Source organism: Lactuca virosa, chromosome 8, assembly GCF_052849685.1.
Source record: "Lactuca virosa cultivar CGN04683 chromosome 8, Lactuca_virosa_CGN04683_v6, whole genome shotgun sequence".
Classification (NCBI taxonomy): Eukaryota; Viridiplantae; Streptophyta; class Magnoliopsida; order Asterales; family Asteraceae; genus Lactuca; species Lactuca virosa.
In genome coordinates, this window is record NC_136433.1 from 8,299,519 (window position 1) to 8,322,005 (window position 22,487).

General features: G+C 39.6%; 1 protein-coding gene and 1 long non-coding RNA gene across 2 annotated transcripts; one reads left to right on the forward strand and one right to left on the reverse strand.

Moving 5' to 3' along the window:
* The first annotated feature begins 6,489 nt into the window (after window positions 1-6,489).
* LOC145130072 (protein ANTAGONIST OF LIKE HETEROCHROMATIN PROTEIN 1-like) lies at window positions 6,490-8,402 on the forward strand. Its single transcript, XM_079064931.1, has 5 exons — window positions 6,490-6,777; window positions 6,859-7,072; window positions 7,151-7,543; window positions 7,820-7,905; window positions 8,256-8,402. The coding sequence occupies exons 1-5, from the start codon at window positions 6,490-6,492 to the stop codon at window positions 8,400-8,402; spliced, it is 1,128 nt and encodes a 375-aa protein (XP_078921057.1).
* Window positions 8,403-20,319: 11,917 nt separating this feature from the next.
* On the reverse strand, window positions 20,320-22,197 carry LOC145132654 (uncharacterized). Its single transcript, XR_013718173.1, has 2 exons — window positions 21,552-22,197; window positions 20,320-21,469 (listed from the first exon to the last, which is right to left on the reverse strand). It is a non-coding gene; the product is annotated as an uncharacterized LOC145132654 (long non-coding RNA).
* Between the last annotated feature and the right edge of the window lie 290 nt (window positions 22,198-22,487).

Genomic DNA, 22,487 nt, shown 5'->3' on the forward strand with positions numbered 1-22,487 from the left:
GGTCACATGAACGTCCATAGGAAAAACTTTAATTTAATGTTATAGTGACCATTGACCATTGTACCCCTTGAATGAAAACATTTGCAGGCGTCATTTGGTTGTAATACTTGACTCATTTTTTATAAATGACCAATATTGTTGGGATGTCAAGTCCACCAAGCAAATTACACCCTTTGTTTGCAAATAAAACGTAATATAATGGTAAAAAGGGGTATCGATCCTCGGGGAAATGGTTGTATTCAATCACGTATGCAATCTAATAGAACTAGTGTAAATAAACTAACTAACTACAATTAAACTAAAAGGGGGGGGTGTTGTGATTGCTTGAAAACTAAAATACTTGAATAACTAAAAAGCTTGCAATTAAGCAAGATGGTGAGATACTCAAATGTTGGGAACAATTGGTTAACCAAGGCAATTCAACACAATGAACATTTGTGTGTTTATCATTAGGATTCAACATGAAGCTTATCATTCATCCCAAATTGGTTATAGCAATCATGAAGCATGATATGCCAAGATTCCTCTTAGGTAGTATGGAGGTTGGGGAAGCCCACAACACACCTTCTTAATCAAGATCAAGGGTTTAATTGAAGCAATTGAACCCAAGAAGTTAATTAGCCTTAAGAAAGAAGGAATCCCCAATTCCTAGAGGATGTCAATGCTTACACATCCATAAAGGAGCTATGATTCATAAACTAGAGATGATTTTTACCATCATAAAGCCCTTGTTCTAAGTTAATTCAATGATTCAATGCAAAACCAAAGAAATAAACTAACAATAGCTCATTCAAGTGCCAAGCTCATGATAAAAGCATTAAACAAGCATAAGAAATATGATCTAGAACCATAAACATAAGATAATTGATAATCTAGCATGAATCCTTCAAAAACCCACAAACATTCAAAGGTTTTAACCAAAGTTAACCAATATAGAGAGTTTAGCCACTCATGGCAATAGAACAACAATCACAAAAGTCTAATTGCATAAAGAAACTACCAATAACTTGGAAAGATGAAAAGAAATGAGTCTTGAGCTTCAAAATCGCCTTCTTCTGGTCTCCAATGGTGTAAAATCGAAGTTATTACTGCTAGATCTGATCCCCCCAAGGTAATGGCAAGCCAAATGACCAAAATGCCCAAAACTGGGCAGTTGCGCGGGTACCCGTGCGACGGAAATTCCACCCGCGCAAGTGCTGCTGGAATGCTATTGCCTCATTTTTCCTCCACTAATCATCCCATTACCAAAGATTCTCTTGGTCCCCTCCATATCCCACGTGATTCAAAGTAGCCAATCATCTTTTAGCTTCAAAAATGGATGCTCCAAGCCCAAATTAACATTCCATGATCCATCTTCACAAGCCCACTTCATCCAAGCTTTTATCTTTTTAAGCGCAAATCTTCTTTGGTGGATCCGCCAATCCCAATAATGCATCGAAAGCCCACTAAGCCCAACTCCAGTCAAACCGCAACCGCAATGAGCTCCAAAATCCTGCAAAATTCCTCATGCAAAATAAAAAGTCCCCGATACAATCCATGATAAAGAAATAAAGAATATACAATGCAATACTAATAAAAAGAGCTAAAAATACTAAAATAAATTAATAGAAATAAGGAAATAAAATATGCTATCAAATACACCCATGTATATCCATAGAAACATATCTTCAATGCCACATTCCAATAATCTGTTTTACTTGATTACCTTTCTAATATTGCTTGTGTAACGACCCAAAAATCAAGGGTAAAAATTTCATTTTTAATATGGCTAAAACATTGATACCATTTATTTCAAACATTCCAAATCATCATTAAGTAAAATAATTATAAGAGTTCGTCCCAAAACCATTCATTGCGGAAATCATAGGTGTGTGCACTGCGATCAATCCAAGCCCTTCATTTCCAAATCGATGCAGCCTGAAACCAAAACTGTAAACCGTAAGCACAAAGCTTAGTGAGTCCCCCAGCGCATACCCCACACACAATCCACATAACACATATCGTATTAGCTGTAAAAAGCTATCTCTACCGTTATCACATATCAATCAACTATAAAAGCAACTCTACCACGTATCACACATCAAATAGCTATAAAAGCTCTCTCTACCATTAGCACATATCAATTAGCTATAATAGATACTTCTGCTACATATCACATATCAAATAACTCTAAAAGCTATCTCTACCATTGGCACATATCAATTAGCTATACAAGCTATCTCTACCGTTAGCCACAAAGGCTATCTCTACCATTAGCCACAAGGCTATCTCTACCATCATCCATAAAGGCTGTCTCTACCATTAGCCACAAGGCTATCTCTAGCATCATCCATAAAGGTTGTCTCTACCATTAGCCACAAAGGCTATCTCTACCGCATATCACGCATACATACATATCACACACCTCTACATAGCAAGTATACCAACTATCATAAAATGGGTCGGCCTTGGTGCCTTAGACCCATTGGTATGGTGAGAAGACTCACCTGGCACTGCTGAAGCCCCGCAGATAAAACTCCCCTTGCTGGTTGACAGATTCTCGAACTGTCAACATCAAACAATACCCAATTAATAATTGGGTTCCAACACATAACCACAACTCTATACTTGGGGTAAAAGACTACTTTACCCTAACTCAGCTTTATTCAATTCAAGGCCCAATTAAAAGCCCAAAAGCCAAACCATGGACCAAAGCCCAACACATGGCCCAATTTTCCAAATTGGGCCCAAACCTCTATATAGGCTTATCTTAAGGCCCAACCACTTATTCCAGTCCTCAAGGCCTAATTATGGCCCACTTATGGCCCAACTTTCCAAATTAGGCCCAAGCCTCTCTAATGGGTCCTATCCTAAGGCCTAATGATTTCTTTAGTCCATAACATGTTCCCAATTGGCCCAATAAGAACCCAAATCCAATTTAGGGTTTCTCACATAAAATATCGATTAGGGTTAAGTGTTCCTACTTAACCCATTAAGGACTTAATCCATTAAGTCCATTATTGCCTTAAGTTCATTTACCAATGATTATTAATTAATATTTTAAATTCATTAACTAATCTCGATGCGGTCCCGATAAGTCTCAAATTAGGGTTTCATGACATTAGGGTTTTCCAAACCCTAATTAGGGTTTCCAACCCATCTTAGCCCAATAGTCCCAAAGCCAAATCCTTAAGCCCATTAGGGTTTCAGCATCCAAACGAAGCAAACACAATCATGCAAGCACACCGCCACCCGACACGGCGGCCGGTGGCGGCAGCCACCACCTCACGGTGGTGGTTAGGGTTCCTTTATTTCATTATTCCATTTTCTATTACAATTTTACAATGAACTCCCAAAATAATCACACACACTACACTAAAATAAACACACGCACGCAACCACCCTTGTGGTGGTCGGCGGTGGCACGTGGCGGCAGCCACCACCTCACGGTGGTGGTGGTGGCTGTTCTCGGTTTTTCCGACCAAACGAACCACCTACAACACACACAACATGTGCTGGACATGAAAAACACACCCCATCGGACATCTCGAGGCGATAGCATCGGCAGTTGTGATGACAACCACCACCTCACGTGGTGGTGGCGGCGGTTTACCTTGCTTCCCTGCCCAAAATAACACACACATTCCACTGTTAGCTCCGCAATCAGCCCATAAAGGCGAACACACGCACAATCAGCCACCTATACGGTGGCAGAACATCGCCGGAATGCCACAGAGGTGGCGACAAACGGCGGCGACGACCACAAGGCCGCCGCCGACAGCAATCGATATATGCGACGCCGGCTCACCGGAAATAGCAAAGGATAGGAGAGGGGAAGGTGGCAGATGGGCTTACCAGCGGTTTTCCGATCGCTCCCGACTCTCGCAGCAACAATACGCACTCAGTTGTCGGTCTTGGCGGCCAAACCGGTCGAACACGATGTTTCCGGTGGCGGAGCTGTGATGGCGGAGTTCCTCAGTGAAGCAGCGACGGCTGGAGGTGTTCCAAAGGTAGCAGCGGCTACTGGACATGAAGAAAGAGGGAAGGTACGGCTGTTCCATCACCTTGCCGCCAAACCACTAGGAGAGTCAGCAAGCTAGCTTGCTCGCATTCTAGAAACGGTAGCTTTCGTGCTCTTCCAGATCCTCCCTTCTTTGTTTGGGCCCAATCACTCTCCTCGAGAGTTATCTCCTTGACTACTTCGCAGTCTGCTACTATTAGAGGGATATGGTATTTTGTTCGTACACAATCAACGGAGGCCTCCCCGACAATTGAGCTTGAAATTGAGTGTTCTTGAATTGAGCCTGTCGTATCCTTCCCAACCCAAGACGACAAGGCGGAGAAAAGAAGACCGGCCTAAAAGAGATCTCACTTTCGACGATTGAACTCCACTTTGAGTATGGGTAATTGTGAAATAATCCGCTGCTCTCGTCAACCTTGCTTGGCTCTCTCCTGTTGATTATGCCTGATCTGATGATTATGTAGCCTATGGGCCTTTTCTTTAGAGGTCTGGCTTAAATCCCCCTCCAATTACTTTCATTTTAGATCCTATTAATTTAAGGCTTTGCCTTTCAAAGAAAAAAAATAAAAAAAGAAAGAATTAGAAACGGTAGCTTCCGTGCCCTTCCTGCCTACTGAAATGGATGCATTTTCCCCCAAAAAAGAAAGGGATAAAGGTGCGAAGCGGATTGCTTCATTTTTTTTTCATGAAGCATGAATATAGTTAATAAAAAAAGATGAGACAGAGTCCTTCTCGAACGCGGAAAAGGATCCAATAACTTCGAAAGAATTGAACGTGCAATGCCCCGTAGGGAGATCTAGCTTATTGGTCTAGTGCTTCCGGGTGCTTGCCAATTCTGAATGACTGAACTTATGTCATCTAGATGAAAATCTTATCAATTGGAACGAAGTTAAGGCATACCTTAAAGCCGCCAATGTCACTGAAGCTACTGGGGATCTAGACTAATCCAATGCCACAACATCAAGGGGGACAAGTCACCTCTAGCAGGCTATGACATGAAATGTGTAACTCCCAACGCAATGAAAAGTAAAGCCTTAGTACGAGTTTACTTACGGCTGGAGTAAGCAGAGAGTCAAAAAAGTCCAGGGAAGCTTTTCAAGTAGGATTCGAACCTACGCCCGACTAGTCAGTTACCAGCCTACCGCTCTACCACTGAGCTTAGGGTTAAGGGTTAGATTAAATACCCGGCACCTTTGAAACATCCATCCATAACGGCAGTATCGGCCCCTCCCTCATGAAATTATTTCAAAATAAACCCCCATAATTACCATTTAAACCCTGACCTCGAAAATCCCTTTCAGATTAAGTCCCATATTTTACCAAACAACCCCCATCTTCTAAAATCTTTACAATTCAACTCCCTATGTTACCCCTTTAGTCCCCAATATCTTAATTATGACATATTCAGCCCTTCCACCTCTTTTCCTTTCAAATTAAATCCAAATAATTACCACGGAGCCCCTGTCTTCATAAATATTTACAAACTGAGTCTGGAATTCACACTTTTAACCCCCAACTTATAAAATTATGACAATTAGCCCTTCGAGACCATCATTTGATATATCATTATTTATCTTAGGGCTACTATTCGTTCACTAATTTATTTATTTATCTAATAATTAAATGGGGTGTTACAGCTTGAACCCATAGAAATAGTTTTTAATCTCCAAACTACAAAATGATTAATGAATAAAAAAATCTAGTGCCATAATATCATTTCCATCATCGTTCTTCAAAGATTTAAAATAAAAATTACCTTACATTGACAATTATACCCCTTGAATTTACATTGATCATTATACCCCTGCATGAACACAGTTGTAGGCATCATTTTTTTCATCCTCAACTCATTTCTGATAAATGACCGGTATACCCGTGTAGATTTGCCACAGTCAATGCTCAGCCTAATACATCTTGATAGCCTGTAAGCCTAATATAGTTTTGTTGCCTCCCGGTGTACATATTTACCCAATAATTTTGAAATTCTTTGTTTTTTATTAATAGTTATTGAATTTAGAAACATTTTGTTCTATAAGTTTGTTCATATCGAGTTTATATTGTTTATGTCAGATGCATGTTTTAGATACTTGATTATGGACGAAAATGCCCATGAGTGCTTGTAGTTGTGTGTTTGTAGTTGTCACAAAGTTTTTAATACCTGTTAATTGATTGTACCAACCCCCTTATGTGTATGCTTGTCATTATAGTCAAGCATATGCTGTTTTTTTACTTGTTTTTTTATAAACTTTGTAGATATGGATCGTAATCATTTGCTCCTATTTGTGAAATTATTTGAGAGTTATATTCACTTGTTGATGTGCCTAGCTACAATTAGACTTTGGTTAATTGAATGTGAGGAAAAAGAAGCTCAAAGGAGAGATCTAAGTGAAAGTACATTAGAAAGTAGGTTAGACACAATTTCGAAAAGGTCAATAGAAATACAACGTATCACACATGAAAGTGATGAAAATTATATAAATGAGTTACGTATGGACAGAAATGCATTTGCACGTTTATGTGAATTACTACAAACTCGTGGTGGATTATTAAAGGATGGTTTAGTGACCATCGTGGAGCAAGTTGCTATATTCTTAAACATATTAGCACACCACAAAAAAAACATATGTATTCAAGTTAGATTCTATCAGTCAGGGGAAACAGTAAGTCGTTATGTTCATCGAGTTTTAGGTGCTTTGATACATTTGCAAGACATATTGTTTGTTAACCCAATGCCTGTTGCAAATGATTGTACAGACAACCGATGGAAATGGTTCCAGGTAATCATTATAATATTATTATGATATATTACAAATTAATATAAGGTTTGAACTAAGAACGAGTTAGTATTTTATTTATAGGGTATTGATGGAACATATATTGAAGTTAATGTCCTTAACTCAGATAAACCAAGGTACCGAACAAGAAAGGGTAATATAGCAATGAAAATGTTAGGTGTCTGCAATCGTGACATGAGTTTTGTCTACGTCTTAGCTGGTTGGGAAGGTTCGACTACTGATTCAAGGGTTTTGCAGGATGCAATTACTAGACATAATGGTTTGAAGATTCCAATTGGTAAGCTAAAACAATAATTACTAAATATTTGAAGTAAACATAATTACATATTCATATAGATTATTTTATTTATTATAGGTAACTATTATTTGGCTGATGGAGGATATATCAATGGTGAAGGTTTTTTGGCACCATATAGAGGTATTAGGTACCATTTACGGGAATGGGAAGGTAGTACACGTGCACCTACAAATAAGGAGGAATACTTTAACATGAAACACTCTCAAGCAAGGAATGTTATTGAGAGGTGTTTTGGTCTACTAAAGAGTCGTTGGGCTATATTAAGAAGTCCTTCATTTTATCCGATAAGAATTCAAGGGAGAATAGTCATGGCATGTGCTTTGTTGCATAATTTTATTAGGACACACATGGCTCTTGATCCGGAGGAAAACACGTCTAGCATTTTTGAAGATATGCCTATCGGGGAAGAACAACCAAATCATTTTCAAATTGTGGATGTTGTTGAATCAAGTAATGAATGGACTCAATGGAGAGATGATTTAGCACAAGAAATGTTTGAGTCTTGGATGTCAACTAGGTCTTAGTAGATTGTTTTTTTAATTTTAGAACTTTTATTTTTAAGCTTGTTATTTGTAATTGTTATTGATGTGAACAACTTTGATTTTTGTGTATGTTTTTATTAATTTTAACTTTCTTAGTGGATGATTTGTTTTTATATTTTCCATTTTTTATATATTTACCTTTGTTATGTATAATATGACAAAAGCAGATAACAAATCATGACAGACAGACGTCAATGGACTCAAGAAGAAGAGGATGCATTGATTACCATCCTTCAAGACAATGTTGTTATCGGTGGTAGAGGTGATAATGTAAGCTTTAGGCTTGGAACCTATGATCAAGTCGTTCTAAAGTTGCGGGAAAAAGTCGTTGGTATTAATGTAACAGCAAAGCACGTACAAAACAAAATCAAACGTTTAAAGGGTAAATTTCGGTTGCATATGATATGCAAAATACAAGTGGGTTTGGTTGGGATGATGCTCGTAAATGTGTAGTAGTTGATTCTACTGAGATATTAGAGAAATGCCTAAAGGTTAGTGATTATATATATATATATATATATATATATATATATATATATATATATATATATATATATATTTGTATGCATAACTAAGTATTAAATATATGGTTTTACATGTAACTTTGTTTGTTTTACTAGAAACATCCAAACAAAAACTATGTCGCGAACAAACCATTCCCTGCATACGAGCAACTAGAAAATGTTTTTGGTAAAGATCGAGCTACAGGCGATATGGCTGAATCGGCGGCTGATGTGACAGAAAATCAAAATGTTGATAACGAATAAGGAGAAAATTTTCCATCGTCTAATTCTAATCCTCAAAACACTGCAACTTCCTCCAATCCAAATCCCAAAGACTCGGCGCAAAATAGAAAAAGAAAAGCGGCATCAGAAGAAGTAACACATGTAATTTAAATGGGGTTAGCTACCGTATCCGAGGAAATCCAGAAAATGACTAGGGCTATTACGTCTTCAACAAATGACCTCACAGAGTTAAAAACTATACATGAAGAGTTGAAGACCATGGAGTTGTCTTCTTCAGAAATCATGCGAGTTTGTTTGAAGTTTACAAAAAGCCTGAATTGTTACCGATGTGGAATAGCTTGGACGCAACTACCAAACCACTTTTTGCGAAGACTATATTGGAAGATGACAATTGAAGTTTTTTATTTTTTATATAAAAATAAGGATTTCGGAAACCATTTTGGTTTAGAAGTTTGTTAATTTTGAAGCAAATTTGATTATTTGGTATTAGAGCTTGTTTTAATGAGAATTTTAAATAATTTTTTTACTAAAAATGTTTATTTTGAAGTTATGTATGTTAAATAAAGTTATTATAAATATTTTTTGCATAAGGGTAGTATGGTCATTTTTGCATCTTGTCCTGTCCAGTTCTATTGTTACCAAACAGTTTCAGAAAACTTATTCAGTTCTGTCCAGTCTTACCAAACGCTATACAAATTATTTGTCATGTCCAGTCCAGTCCTGTTCAGTCCAGTTCTGTTCCACCCAATTCCTCTGCCAAACGGTACCTAAGTGAACTTGGATGGACATAAATTTCACTTAAACGAATTATTCAAAATGTAATGTATAATTGTATAGTTACCTAAAAGTCTAAGATGAAAGCATTCCATGATCCAGAGTTTAAAATCAATACCTTCAAAAGGGGCAGACGGTATGGCACTAACTCGTGATTATTTTTTTTTTTGCAAGTAAAATAAAATAAAAGGGTTTGAAACGTCCCAAAAAATTAAGACCAAAAATTTTGATTTTTATATTAAATAAACCATCAACCCAATCAATATCATAAAACCATAGTGAAAATCAGAGTGTGTCAAATAATATCCAAGTACATCAGAGTCGTAGAAAACACGGAACAATATGGTGTGTGCAATGCAGTCATCCCGAGCTCTTACCCTTGTAACCAGAAGTACCTGAAACATAAAATGAAAGTCGTAAGCACAAATCTTAGTGAGTTCCCCAAAATACCACATATCATACATATCAAACATATAATAGGCTTTACCAGCCATCGGACCCCGCCCGACATCGACCCCTGCTCGGAACAGATCTGTCAGTCATCAGGCCCCGCCTGGCATCGGGTCTCGCCCAGTATAAATATAAACAAATAAACATATAATAATATAAACACATGCAATAATCACAAAGATAAAAAGCATACATGATAGTCATCTGGCCCAGCCCGGTATACATATAAACACATAACATATGCAAGAGTCACGTAGACAATTAGCATCCTAATCATAATAAACCATGGGATGACATTGATGCCTTCGACCCGCTAAACACAGTAAGGAAACTCACCTCTAGTTGTTGAATCTCACAAATAAATCTCGGTCTGCTGGTCCAGAAATTCTCTGCGCTAACATCCTATATTAATATCCAATTAATAATTGGATCTCAACCCATAATCAATAATCTAAGCTACTTGTCCAATATCCAGGGTAAAAGACCATTTTACCCTTTTTCTTACTTGGCCCAAAACCAAGGCCCAACCCATTTGCTCGAAAGGCCCAGATTCCTAAATGGCATCCCAAGGCCCAATAAGGCCTAAATTCCAAATTGGGCCCAAAAATCATTATGGACCTAATCCCATGAAAGTCCATAGTCTATCCATGGCAAAAAGTCAGAAGTCCAATGGCCCAACAAGGCCCAAACCCTAAAAATCCCAACATATGGCTCAAACCTGTGATAGTCAAACCGAAAGTCAATCTGCTGAGTACGCGTTGTGTACTCAGCTCGTACGCTTAACATACTCCTTCTGGGGCCAATACACACAACGTACCAGCTAGGTACGCCCCGCGTACTCCCCAGATTACCAACCCAGCTTATTAAGCACTTAATCGTTTAAGCCAATAAGCCAAACTTCCAGATATGATCCTAAATGGTGACTTAACAAGTAAACTTGTCAACTTTACTCTCATCCATGTCTTAATGAGACCCAACACTCAAAAAGAAGCTTGATAAGAATCTTAGCACTTGCATGGACCAATATCTTACATAAAGTTTGCATTTTTATGGACAAGGTACCTTAATGGAGCTAAGATCTAACATTTATGGCTTATGGAGGAGACCATAAACTCATCTTTAGCTCAAAAGACCCAAAATGCATAAATAACACCCTAAGTTGGATCTAGCACACAGAATCATCAAGATGGGAGATTTTTACCTCAAATGACTTGCTAAGATGAATATGAATCTAGATCTACAAGCTCAAGCTACTCCCAAGCAACCTCCAAGTGTTCTTATTCTTCTTCTTTCACTAAAACATCACCAAATCTCACATTCAAGCTCAAAACTCACAAAAGGCCCTTAGGGTTTCGTTCTTAGGGTATACGGTGATGGAGGCTGATCAATAGAATGTCCAAAGGTGGTATAAGTTGCTTAAATAAGGTGCAAACCCTAAAAATTAGGGTTTGCCCCTGCCGCCATGCGTACTCCACGTACGCCCTGCATACGTGGGTCAATCCCGCGTCCAGAAAAGAGCTAGTACGCTAAGCGTACTCATAGACTACGCCCCGCGTACTAGCTAGGGACGAAAAAGATAAGGATTTTGTATTAAGGGGCTAAAAGGGAAACATACCAAATTATGAATGTTACAATCCCCCCTCCCAATTGAATCAGTCTTTGTCCTCGAAGTCCGCTGCCCCAAACAACTCTGGGTAGTGCTCCCTCATCTTGTCCTTCAGCTCCCACGTCCAATCCGAACCCTTGCGATGTTGCCATTGAACTTTCACCAGCTCAATAACCTTGTTCCTCAAGGTTTTCGTGTTCCTGTCAAGAATCTCCACCGATCTCTCCATATAGTTCAAGCGATCATCTGCCTGAATATACTACAATAGAACCACCGCGGAATCATCGACTAAACATTTCCACAATTGAAAGATGTGGAACGTGCTATGGATCTAACTAAGCTCCTCGAGAAGATCCAAGCGATAAGCAACCCGGCCCACCCGAGCCAAAACCCTGAAAGGACCGATGTACCTGGGGCCTAAATTCCTCTCTTCCTAAATCTGATGACACCTTTCCAAGGTGACACCTTCAGGAGAATCATATCCCCAACCTAGAACCCTAGATTTGATCGGCGCTTGTCAGCATAGCTCTTCTGCCTTCTCTGAGTTGTCTGGAGTCTACTCTGAACCTGCTGAATCAACTCAGTAGTCTTGAGTACCACCTCGGTACTCCCCAAGACTCGCTGAACGACCTCACCCCAACATATCGGGGTCCTGCATTTCCTCCCATAGAGCATCTCAAAAGGAGGTCGATCAATTCTGGCGTGGTAACTGTTGTTATACGTAAACTCCGCCAAAGGGAGATACGTATCCCAACTTCCACCAAAATCCAAAACACACGCCTGAAGCATATCCTCCAACGTCTGGATAGTCCGATCACTTTGACCGTCAGTTTGCACGTAAAAATCCGTGCTGAAATGTAGACGTACCCAACTCGTCGTGGAACCTCTTCCAAAATTTGGAAGTAAACCGGATTTCCCTGTTTGAACCACAAAAACTGGCACCCCATGTCGTGCCACGACCACCCTGATCTATATCTCGGCGAACTTCTTGGTCAATCGATCCATGATGACCCAAATCAAATCCACTCTGCGCGCAGTCCGAGGAAACTTCGTAATAAAATCCATGGTAATATCCTCCTATTTCCAAACGGGGATGTCTAATGGCTGCATCTTGTTGTGAGGCCTCTGATGTTCGACCTTGACTTTCCTGCAAGTCAAGCACCACTCCATGTACCAAGCTACATATCGCTTCATACAGGGCCACCAATAATTAGGACGAAGATCTCTATACATCTTCGTCGCCCAGAGATGAATGGAGAATATCGACTTGTGCGCCTCCTCCATCAGAACCTGACGTCCAACATCCCAATACGGAACCCACACTCTCTGATGGAGAGTCAATAACCCTTGGCTATCATAATCAAAGGAAGCCACCTGACCCACTATGCGCTCACTCTTCTGGTGCTCTTCCTTCATAGCCTCAACCTGAGCCCCTCGAATCTGCTCCAAATGTGGAGTAATCACAGTCATCCTCATACAAATATCCATGATCGGAGCTGCGACCGCCTTGCGGCTGAGAGCATCGGCCACCACATTGGCCTTCCCCGGATGGTAAAGGATCTCACAATCATAATCCTTCACCACTTTCAACCACCGGCGCTGCCTCATGTTCAGATTCAACTGACCCATCAGATACCTGAGGCTCTTGTGATCCGTGTAAATAGTACAGCGGACCCCCTAGAGGTAATATCGCCAAATATTGAAGGGGAAACCAACTGCCCCTAGCTCTAAAATCATGCGTCAGATAATTCGCTTTATGAGGCTTCAGTTGCCTCGAAGCGTAAGCAATCACGCGACCCATATGCATCAGAACTACACCCAAACTCGTGATTGACGCATCACAATAAACCACGAAATCCTCGACACCCTCCTACATGGTCAAAATCGGCGCCTCACACAATCTCTGTCTCAAGGTCTCAGAAGTTGCCTATTGCTCAGCCCCCCAGTGAAAAGTGACCGTCTTCTTTGTCAACCGAGTCAGAGGAACCGCTATGTTGGAGAAATCCCGAATGAACCTCCGATAGTAACCTGCCAAACCTAGGAAACTTTGAATCTCAGACGGAGACCTCGGAACCTCCCATCTCATCACGGCTTCGACCTTGGCCGGATCGACCAGAATACCGTTCTGGTTGACAAGGTTCCCCAGAAACTGCACCTCGCGCAACCAGAACTCGCACTTGGAGAACTTCGCATAAAATTTATCCCTCTTCAAAGTCTCTGATACCTCCCCCAAGTGCTCCTCATGCAGCTCTGGTGTCTTGGAATAGACCAGGATATCATCAATGAATACAATCACATACCGATCCAGCATTGACCTGCATAAGCGATTCATGAGGTCCATGAACGCGGCTGGAGCATTAGTAAGCCCGAAGGGCATCACCACGAACTCGAAATAACCATAACAAGTACGGAAGGCCGTCTTCTGCACATCCTCCTCTCTAACCCTCATCTGATGATAACCCGAATGCTGATCAATCTTGGAAAACCAAGATGCACCTCGAAGTTGGTCAAACAAATCATCAATCCTTGGAAGTAGATAACGGTTCTTCACCGTTAGCCTATTCAGCTCCCGGTAGTCAATACACATCCGATGAGACCCATCCTTCTTCTTCACAAACAGGATCGATGCTCCCGTGGTGAACTGCTTGGTCGAATGAACCCATTGTCTAACAGCTCCTGCAGCTGTGTACACAACTCTTGTGCTTTGGCTATCGGAACCGCACCCGGGACCAAATCAATCCTAAACTCCACATGTCTCTCCGATGGTGCCCCAGGTAAATCCTCCAGAAACACATATGGGTACTCTCGTACAATCGGCACATCATCCACAGTCACCTTACCCTTATCTAGGGTATCCATAACATAGGCGACATATCCGGAACAACCCTGATGAAGATAGTGTCTGACCCTAGCTGTTGAACCTAGAATCGGCCCACGCTATGCTCTCTCTCCCTGAACCACCAATTGTCCCCCACTTGGGGTCCGAATATGTACCAACTGATGCTCACAATCAATTACCGCCCCCATTGGGGCTCAACCAGTTCATCCCCATAATAACCTTGTTTCCGTGCAAAGGAATGGGAACCAAATCAATCGGGTACTGCTCGCTGAACATCTCAAGAACACAAACTTGATGAACCCTAGATACTCAGACAGATCGATCATCAGCAATCTCGACCTCTAAGGGACAATCCAGCTCCCCCGGAGATCCAACAAACCTCTTGCTAAGCGCAACCGATACAAAATATCTGGTAGCCCCCGAATCAAACAATACCAATGCGGAGATACCATTCACAAGGAACGATCCTAAAATAAAACACATAGATATAAGAAGAGAAATCAACATAAATAAAGAGATAAGGAGAAGATACATACCCATCACCACATCAGGTGCTGCACGAGCCTCCTTGGCTGTCAGTTGAAAAGCCCTGCTCCTCACCACAGGCGCATCCGCCTTGACCTCGCGGCCATCAGTAATCCGTAGAGTCGCTGGAGTGGTTGCTACCACTGGTCCTGCTGTTTCCAAACTTGGATAATGGGCCTTCTTGTGGCCCCTCTGATTGCAATGGAAGCAAATCAGATCAGATACCATGGTGGTCATAGTAGTAGCAGTGCAATCCCTACTAATATGACCCATCCGACCGCACTTGAAGCAGCCAAAACCACCCACCCCGTATGCCCCATCGTGCGTCTTTCCGCACTTGCCACAGCGGCTCCGGCCCTGTTGGCCTCTCGATCTCGAATTAAATACCTTGGGACTCTTTCCCGAACCCCCTGAAACCTTAGCCTGATCCGGCTTCCCCTTCCTCTCATCTCTAGATCAATCTCCCTCTCTTTGGCTCTCGCAATCATATCCTCCAGTGTCTTTCAACTGGATCGGCTCATGAACTGTCAAATATCACTCCTTAACATCTCATGGTATCTCGCATTCTTCATCTCCTAATCCACCACATACTGCAGAGCCAACAATGCCCTCTCGCAGAACATAGCGATGATCTCAGCCACCGTCTCAGTAGTCTGGTGAAGGTCCTAAAACTCCCTCGCCAACTGTTGTACCTCGATTACCGGTGCAAACTCAGCTTGAAATCTAGTCACAAACTTATCCTGTGTCATCGAATCAACTGCTACATCACCCACGGAGTGTCCAACCTCCTCCCACCAATCTTGAGCTCTGTCTTTCAGAAGACACGAAGCAAGTCTAACCTTTTCCCCATCGGGACAACTGCTAGTGCGGAAGGCTTTAGCGGCATCCACTAACAATCGTATGCTCGCGATCGGATCCTTCTCCTCGAAGTACTCCGGAGCCCCACATGCTCGGAACTCCCGGAAGCTCAACATGAAAGCCCCCATAAATGCCACCATCTCAGACCGAAAAGCTCTCAAACGATCATCCAAAATCTCTAGGATGCCCTCCTTGACCGTACCAAAGATCACAAGAGTCTGCTCAAGTATGCTGCGGGTAATCTCAGACGAAATGAACTCCCCTGTCTAATCATCCAACTGTTCGGCTACAGAACCAAAAAGATAAGAGCTAGTACGTTAAGCGTACTCATAGAGTACGCCCCGCATACTAGCTAGTGACAAAAAAGATAAGGATTTTGCATTAAGGGGCTAAAAGGGAAACATACCAAATTACGAATGTTATAGGGTTAGACCATACCTAATCAAAAATTTTGCACTACACGAAGCCATCAAAATACAATATGAAAAAATGGTGACTCTTTTTAAGCAAAAGGGCACTATTTAAAGTCTTACATTACATCTGCGACACAACATGAAGTAAAAGTTGACCGCATTGACTCTTTACAAGATCTCAAGCTACATCAAGGTAATCTCTCACGATACTTCATTATATGAGGCACTCTGTGAACTTTATGGTTGTGTTCAACATAATCTCTCACGAGACTTCATTCATCGACTGGGATAACATATGGGTCTAAAAGTACAATGTGCAATCGCAAACGAAATTTTGGATTAGTTAGATTTTTTGTGTGTTTGTATTTTTTTTACATAGGGGACAATGCATAGTTCAGAGTCAGATCGGAGTCCGTTAATAGAAATTATTAATTTCTAGAAATAGTGAAGAACAATTTTTTTAAGTAAACTAAATTTCTAATATATATATATATATATATATATATATATATATATATATATATATATATATATATATATTATAAAATTTAAAATGTTTGAAGGTCTAGATGAAAATATAGAAATTAAAAGTATATAATAAATAATAATAATAATAATAATAATAATAATAACTTCGTACATTTTTTGACAGATTTTAAAAATATTTTCATAATCTTTTTTAATAACTATATGCATAGTGATTGCTTTTTAAAATCTGAAAAACACAATTTTATGACATTTTAGTCTTTACAAAATAACGCACAAATGAACATGTTAATTGTAATATCCGGTTTCCATAAATAAATTTTGATGCTTAAATCTTGTGGAGTTTTGGTGGTGGGGAAGATCACGATGACGTGCCAATCAATTTTTGTCCGTGATCATTAAAGTAGCCACGACGTGGCGTCGTCCCAAGCTCAAACCCTAATTTTCCAGGCTTAAGGTCATCTTTAAAGGATGTGATGGCTAGGGTTTCGTTCATCCTCAACATCCACCCCCCTCCAAGTCTACAAATCAAACCCTAGCCTTCTTGTGTGTGTTTTGAGTGGGTGAGCTCATTTTGTGAAGGTTAAAAGGGAGAAGGAGTCTCTCTTGTTTCTTATGTGCTTGGTTCCATCTTAGATCCATAACCTTCATCACATTTCTGATCATTTGGATGTATAAAGTTGCTATCTTGGTCATTACTCCACTAGATATACTGTTATGTCATTTTATGAGCTTTTATTCCTTTCATGAAGTTTGAATGGCTAGTTACCTTAAAGGTTGCAACTTTATGGGTCTTGGAAGTCCTAAATTCCTTATATGTTCCAGATCTAAACTCTTGTGAAGTTTGAGTGCCATGCATGGAGTTTAGGCTCTATTTCTTACCTTTTTGACCTAGTTTGAATGAAGGACATGCATGGGTCATGCATGTCCATAAAGTTTTGATTTTTATGAACCTTTAGGGTCTCTAAAATCCTTATGGAAAGTTTAAGCAAAGGGCATATCAGATTAAGAGCTTAATCAATTAAGTTGTCTTCATCCATAAACCATGACGTGACAAGATGCTCGCCATGACGTGGTGAAGGAGGGTCTCGCGACTGTTTTGTTGGGTTGCTTCCACGACGTGGTAGCATGGTTGCCACAAATTGGTGGAAAAGTTGTTTGTGAATTTGTTATATAGCCACGACGTGGCAAACCCCTTACCACGGTGTGGTGGTCATTGATCATTAACTTTTTGACATGGTTGAGTTTTGGTCAACTGAGTAGTTTTAGAGGGTGATCTAAGTTTTGACCTTGAATGTCTCATTAGGTGGTGTGTAGTACCAGTTAATCGTCTGTGAGAGTTGTGGTAATTGTGACTGCGTTTGTGAGGTGAGTTTTCTCAATATACTATGTAGTATACTAGCTGTGGTATGTGTTTGTTGTCTTCGTGAATCTTGTTATTATGTTTGCATGAAAGTACATGGAAAAGACCATGATAACTACAGGGGTGTTGTAAGACTGTAACTAGGTTGTAGCATTCACTTGGGATGAAATAGCCCCGTTGTATGAAATAGGACGTGTGTGACAATCGTAGAAATTGACCCCAAATCATTAACATGAACAAATATAAAAAGACTTAGAAAGCGATAGTTACCAAAACACAAGATGTTGAGCTCCAACACGTAAGAAAAACCAGACCACATAGATAAAAACTTTTAAAAAAAAAATCCGCAAAAAAATTACGTTGATTCGTATAAAGAATAATATATTCCGAGAGTGCGCGTCAACACGTTTCCAAAAATATAAATTTTGTAAAAATCTAACTCCGTAGAAATTAGATATGATTTTTATAAATCAGTCGCGCATAAAAGTTGTAGCGACAAAAAGCTACGGAAAGAACGGTTAACCTTTGAGAAAGTCACCAAAAAGAGAATCGTAGTACTTCTCGAAATAAGAATTATAAGACAAAGACGGCCAAAACAGAGACAGAACGAGAGAAACATGATTTTTGCAAAATCATTTTGGATTATAAAATAGGGCTAAAAATAAAGTTGAAACTAGCCAATACAACCTAAAGTAAAGTTATAGTACTCGACGATAACTACGCATATATATATATATATATATATATATATATATATATATATATATATATATAAAGAACGCCGAAAAAGAAATTCATACAAAAGAGATATGAATTTCTGATGAATTTCTAGAAAAAAATTTCATGCGCGCGTGACCCGCACTATGCGCGACACGCACTTCTAACGACCGAATTCACTGAGATATGGGAAACATGGGTGAACGACAGAGTGACACGTGTCCAATGTCGAATGGAGCCAACATGCGTATGTGCGACGCACATATGAAGATGCGTTGCACACACATCAAAACCGGCCACTATAAATAGAGACCCTTACCCTCTCTCTTTTGACACCTCACATCACTCTTTACTCTATCCCATTCAACCTATAGATTTTCCCTTCTCTCGAATGGCTCGAGCCTCCCGATGCGAAGTCTCTCACGCTACAAGGGTGAGTTCACGGCCCCACTTTTACAAACTTTTAAAAGTTTTACCGGGGGGGGGGGGGGGGATACATCTTATAATACTACATTATCGATTTCACAAATATTATTATTTGTAATATATCAATAGTTTATAAAATGCATGAATCGTTAAGATGATATTTTGTCTGGTAGTTACCCTGCCAAAATTTTAGTAATAATATTATGCCTAGTCGTTATGCTGCACAAACCATAGGATGATATTATACCTGGTAGAAACTCTGCCTAAAACTATATGATAATATTATAGCAAGTCGTTATACTGTCAGATGCTCTAGTGTAACATAGTACCTAGTTGTTATGTTGGCCAAACCTAATCATAAGCATCGTATTTAGTTGTTACTTTGCCCTAATATTCTATCAAGAATATCAAAAACTACAATAATATATATATATATATATATATATATATATATATATATATGCACACACACACACATATATATATATATATATATATATATATATATATATATATATATATATATAAGTAAGTATAATTATGTAACAGAATCACATCAAAGGAGAAATAAAGATAACAAGATCAATAAACATACTATAAGTATAATTATGTAACAGAATCACATCAAAAGAGAACTAAAGATAACAAGATCAATAAACATATTTTATATATATATATATATATATATATATATATATATATATATATATATATATATATATATAAAAGTATAATTATGTAACAGAATCACATCAAATGAGAACTAAAGATAACAAGATCAATAAACATACTATAAGGTTAAACAAAGTAGTTGTTAATTGAGAACGGAAATTCATCCTTTGGCTAATTAGTTTTCAGCTAACTCCGGCCTATAATCGTTAAATCTTAAGTGAGCAGGAAAGATATGTATAGATCTATTATGTATTGTTGGCTTTATGTCTTATGGTTACGATATTTAACTCATCTCACGCAGCTCGACGTTTCCGCCGCCAGCCAAGGGTGTGACACACTAGTATTAGAGCCATAGGTTATAGTGAACTAGTATTTCCTTAGGAAAAATTATGACTATAGACTAGGGCATACACTCCGATAAGGTTTGTCCTCAAACCTATAAATAAAAGTATTATTACTAATTACACTACTGATAGTCTATTTACGGGAAAGGTGACTAGACTGGAATTGTCGCTTTGAGTTGTTGGATTTCATAACAGATATATGCTAAAATGGCCATGCCCTTCGACACTTCCTATCTGGCCGATCCTTATTTGATAGTCTAGAAGTTCAAAACAGGAATTTAAAAACGCCAATCTTGAGCATACAAAAAAAAGCGAAAGAATAAAGCCAATTACTTTTATTAAAATATTATACATGGGTCAAGCCACAACTAGACATAGATTAATTAGCTATGACCATGTTTTGGGTTAGCCCACTGTACAGCTACAACCAAAAATTAATAGGATAACATAGATAAGACATACAAAAGACATAAGATAAACCATAATAATATCCAAAAGTAGCAATAAGTATCATACAAACAAAAGACCATTTAGTATATCCAAAAATACAAACACATACATCATCTTCAAACCCCCCTTGAAATCATCATCATCATCACTCTCCTCATCCTCCTCCTCCTCACAACCATTGTCCTCATCACCATCATCCTCTTCATCATCATGATTTGTCCCATATGTACCAGCACCATCGCCCGACTGTGGGAAAGGTGGATGATCGATCCTATGATGATACATCAGATTAGTAAGAGACGTCATAATCCACAGCTGACCCCGCAGGATAATTTGATGCTCCCTACTCAATGTGTGTATACGCTAAGCCAAGTAGCGTAAATCAATCTCAAGCTCAGGCCCTGCTGAGCATCCGGTGGTGGACGATTGTCCCTCTACCGCCTATGGAATGTAGGATCAGGCTCAGGCTCCACCTGGCGAAGAGGTGCTACTATGTCATGATGAGGAATCCTCGTTATCCCATCATCTCTATGCACGATCGATCATATCTTTATTAGAGCCTTATCATCAAGGTCCCGGATAGGATATGAAATCATCCTACCAGTATCTAATCCATAAGAACTAGCAAGGCAACTAAAAATATGCCCCCCTCCCCACAAATCTTGCTCCTCGGCAATGAACCCACAGCTAGACTAGATAGATATAAAGCAAGAGCAAAAGGAAGGTTGAGGCAAACCTCAATGAGAATCAGGAACCACATATAGAATAAATCGCCTGCAGGTACCTTGTTACGCTCCCCGCGGTGACAAATGGTAGCAAAGACCAATCGACGAATCAACCTCATAGTAGGAGATATGAATGTACTCTCCTTGGCTAACCTAACCACATAAATACCCCTGGCGTGAGCCCAGAAATACATCTGAGCATACTCCTGTGGTGGTGAAGTGATGCAACTATCAAGATAGGATAAGAAATAAGGGTTGGCAATCTCTTCGTCTATATAGATCCCCAAACGTCGTCCCATCTCCACGATACTGCAAGAGCTGGATACCCCGCCCAAACGAAAAGTAAAAACCAATCGATCTTTGAACTAGACAGTAGAGAAGAACTCCTAGAAAAGCATCTGATAAATGACCTCTCGTATCCCCAAAATGTGGCGCCACCCCTGGCAAGTAAAAAACTTGAGACCGTTATCATCACGAAGTACTCGAGTAAGGTACGGATCAAGACGAGCTGTCAAACCTAACCTATCTACAATCCCCCATTGAAGTGACTGGGTGTACAAATATGCCTGGATAGCAGAGCATACATCCGTGAGATGGTCCGCAACCGGAAGGGTATCCAGAAACTGTAGATAGGGGTGTGCCAGCCAGTTATGTGGCAATTGACACTATCTATCTCCTCGAGCCATCGTAAAACCTAAGAAAAACAAGACAAAACTATTACTATTAATGTTAAGATAAATAACAGACTTCAAATAGTCAAAAAAAGTGTTCAAGAAGTGTGTTGCACGAAAATTGAAGGTGCGCCTCGTGCACATGCATTTGTGCGGCGTGCGCTAAGAACACGACGAACAGTTGACTCTAAATCACTAATTTCTTCCAAATTTCAACACAAAAACTATATGGGTTTGTTAATGAGGGATTAGACAAACGTAATACACCTCCAGTTCATCCAAAAACACAACAAAATGGCAGATTTGAGTGAAACCCTAGAAATTTGAAAACCTCAAATTGAAGTTAGATAAAATGATTAACAGAAATGTAATCATAGGGGTTTGCTAATCGGTCATTATAGTAAATATTTAGATTTCATTTATTACAAACAAAGTTGATAAAACCCTAAAAATCTCAAGAACTCAAATTTGTCGATCATTATAACATAAAAGTAGCAGTAATGTGTACCTTAGAACTAGGAGAAATCGAGAAACAAAGTTAGAAATGCCAAAACGTGTGGCGTGCTCGTTGCGTGTGGGGACCAGTCGAGAGTGGGGACCAGTTAGGAAGAAGAAGACACTGAATCACGTGGCGTCAAATGAAGACAAACATGTGTTTTATCAATATGTCAAGAATGTGTGCGTCACATCCTTCATGCGCGACGCGCAGTACCCTATTTTTGATAATTTGCAATTTTTCATCCTTGATTAATTTCACCTATTTCCTTTTTCCCCTTGAAGAGCAAAA

What these genes read in the sequence shown, in the direction of transcription:
- LOC145130072 (XM_079064931.1), top strand. Translation starts at nt 6,490, where the DNA reads ATGGACAGAAATGCATTTGCACGTTTATGTGAATTACTACAAACTCGT. An exon ending in TGTGGATGTTGTTGAATCAA is followed by an intron (nt 7,544 to 7,819) that starts GTAATGAATGGA and finishes AAATCATGACAG; the next exon opens with ACAGACGTCAATGGACTCAA. An exon ending in TCGGTGGTAGAGGTGATAAT is followed by an intron (nt 7,906 to 8,255) that starts GTAAGCTTTAGG and finishes TTGTTTTACTAG; the next exon opens with AAACATCCAAACAAAAACTA.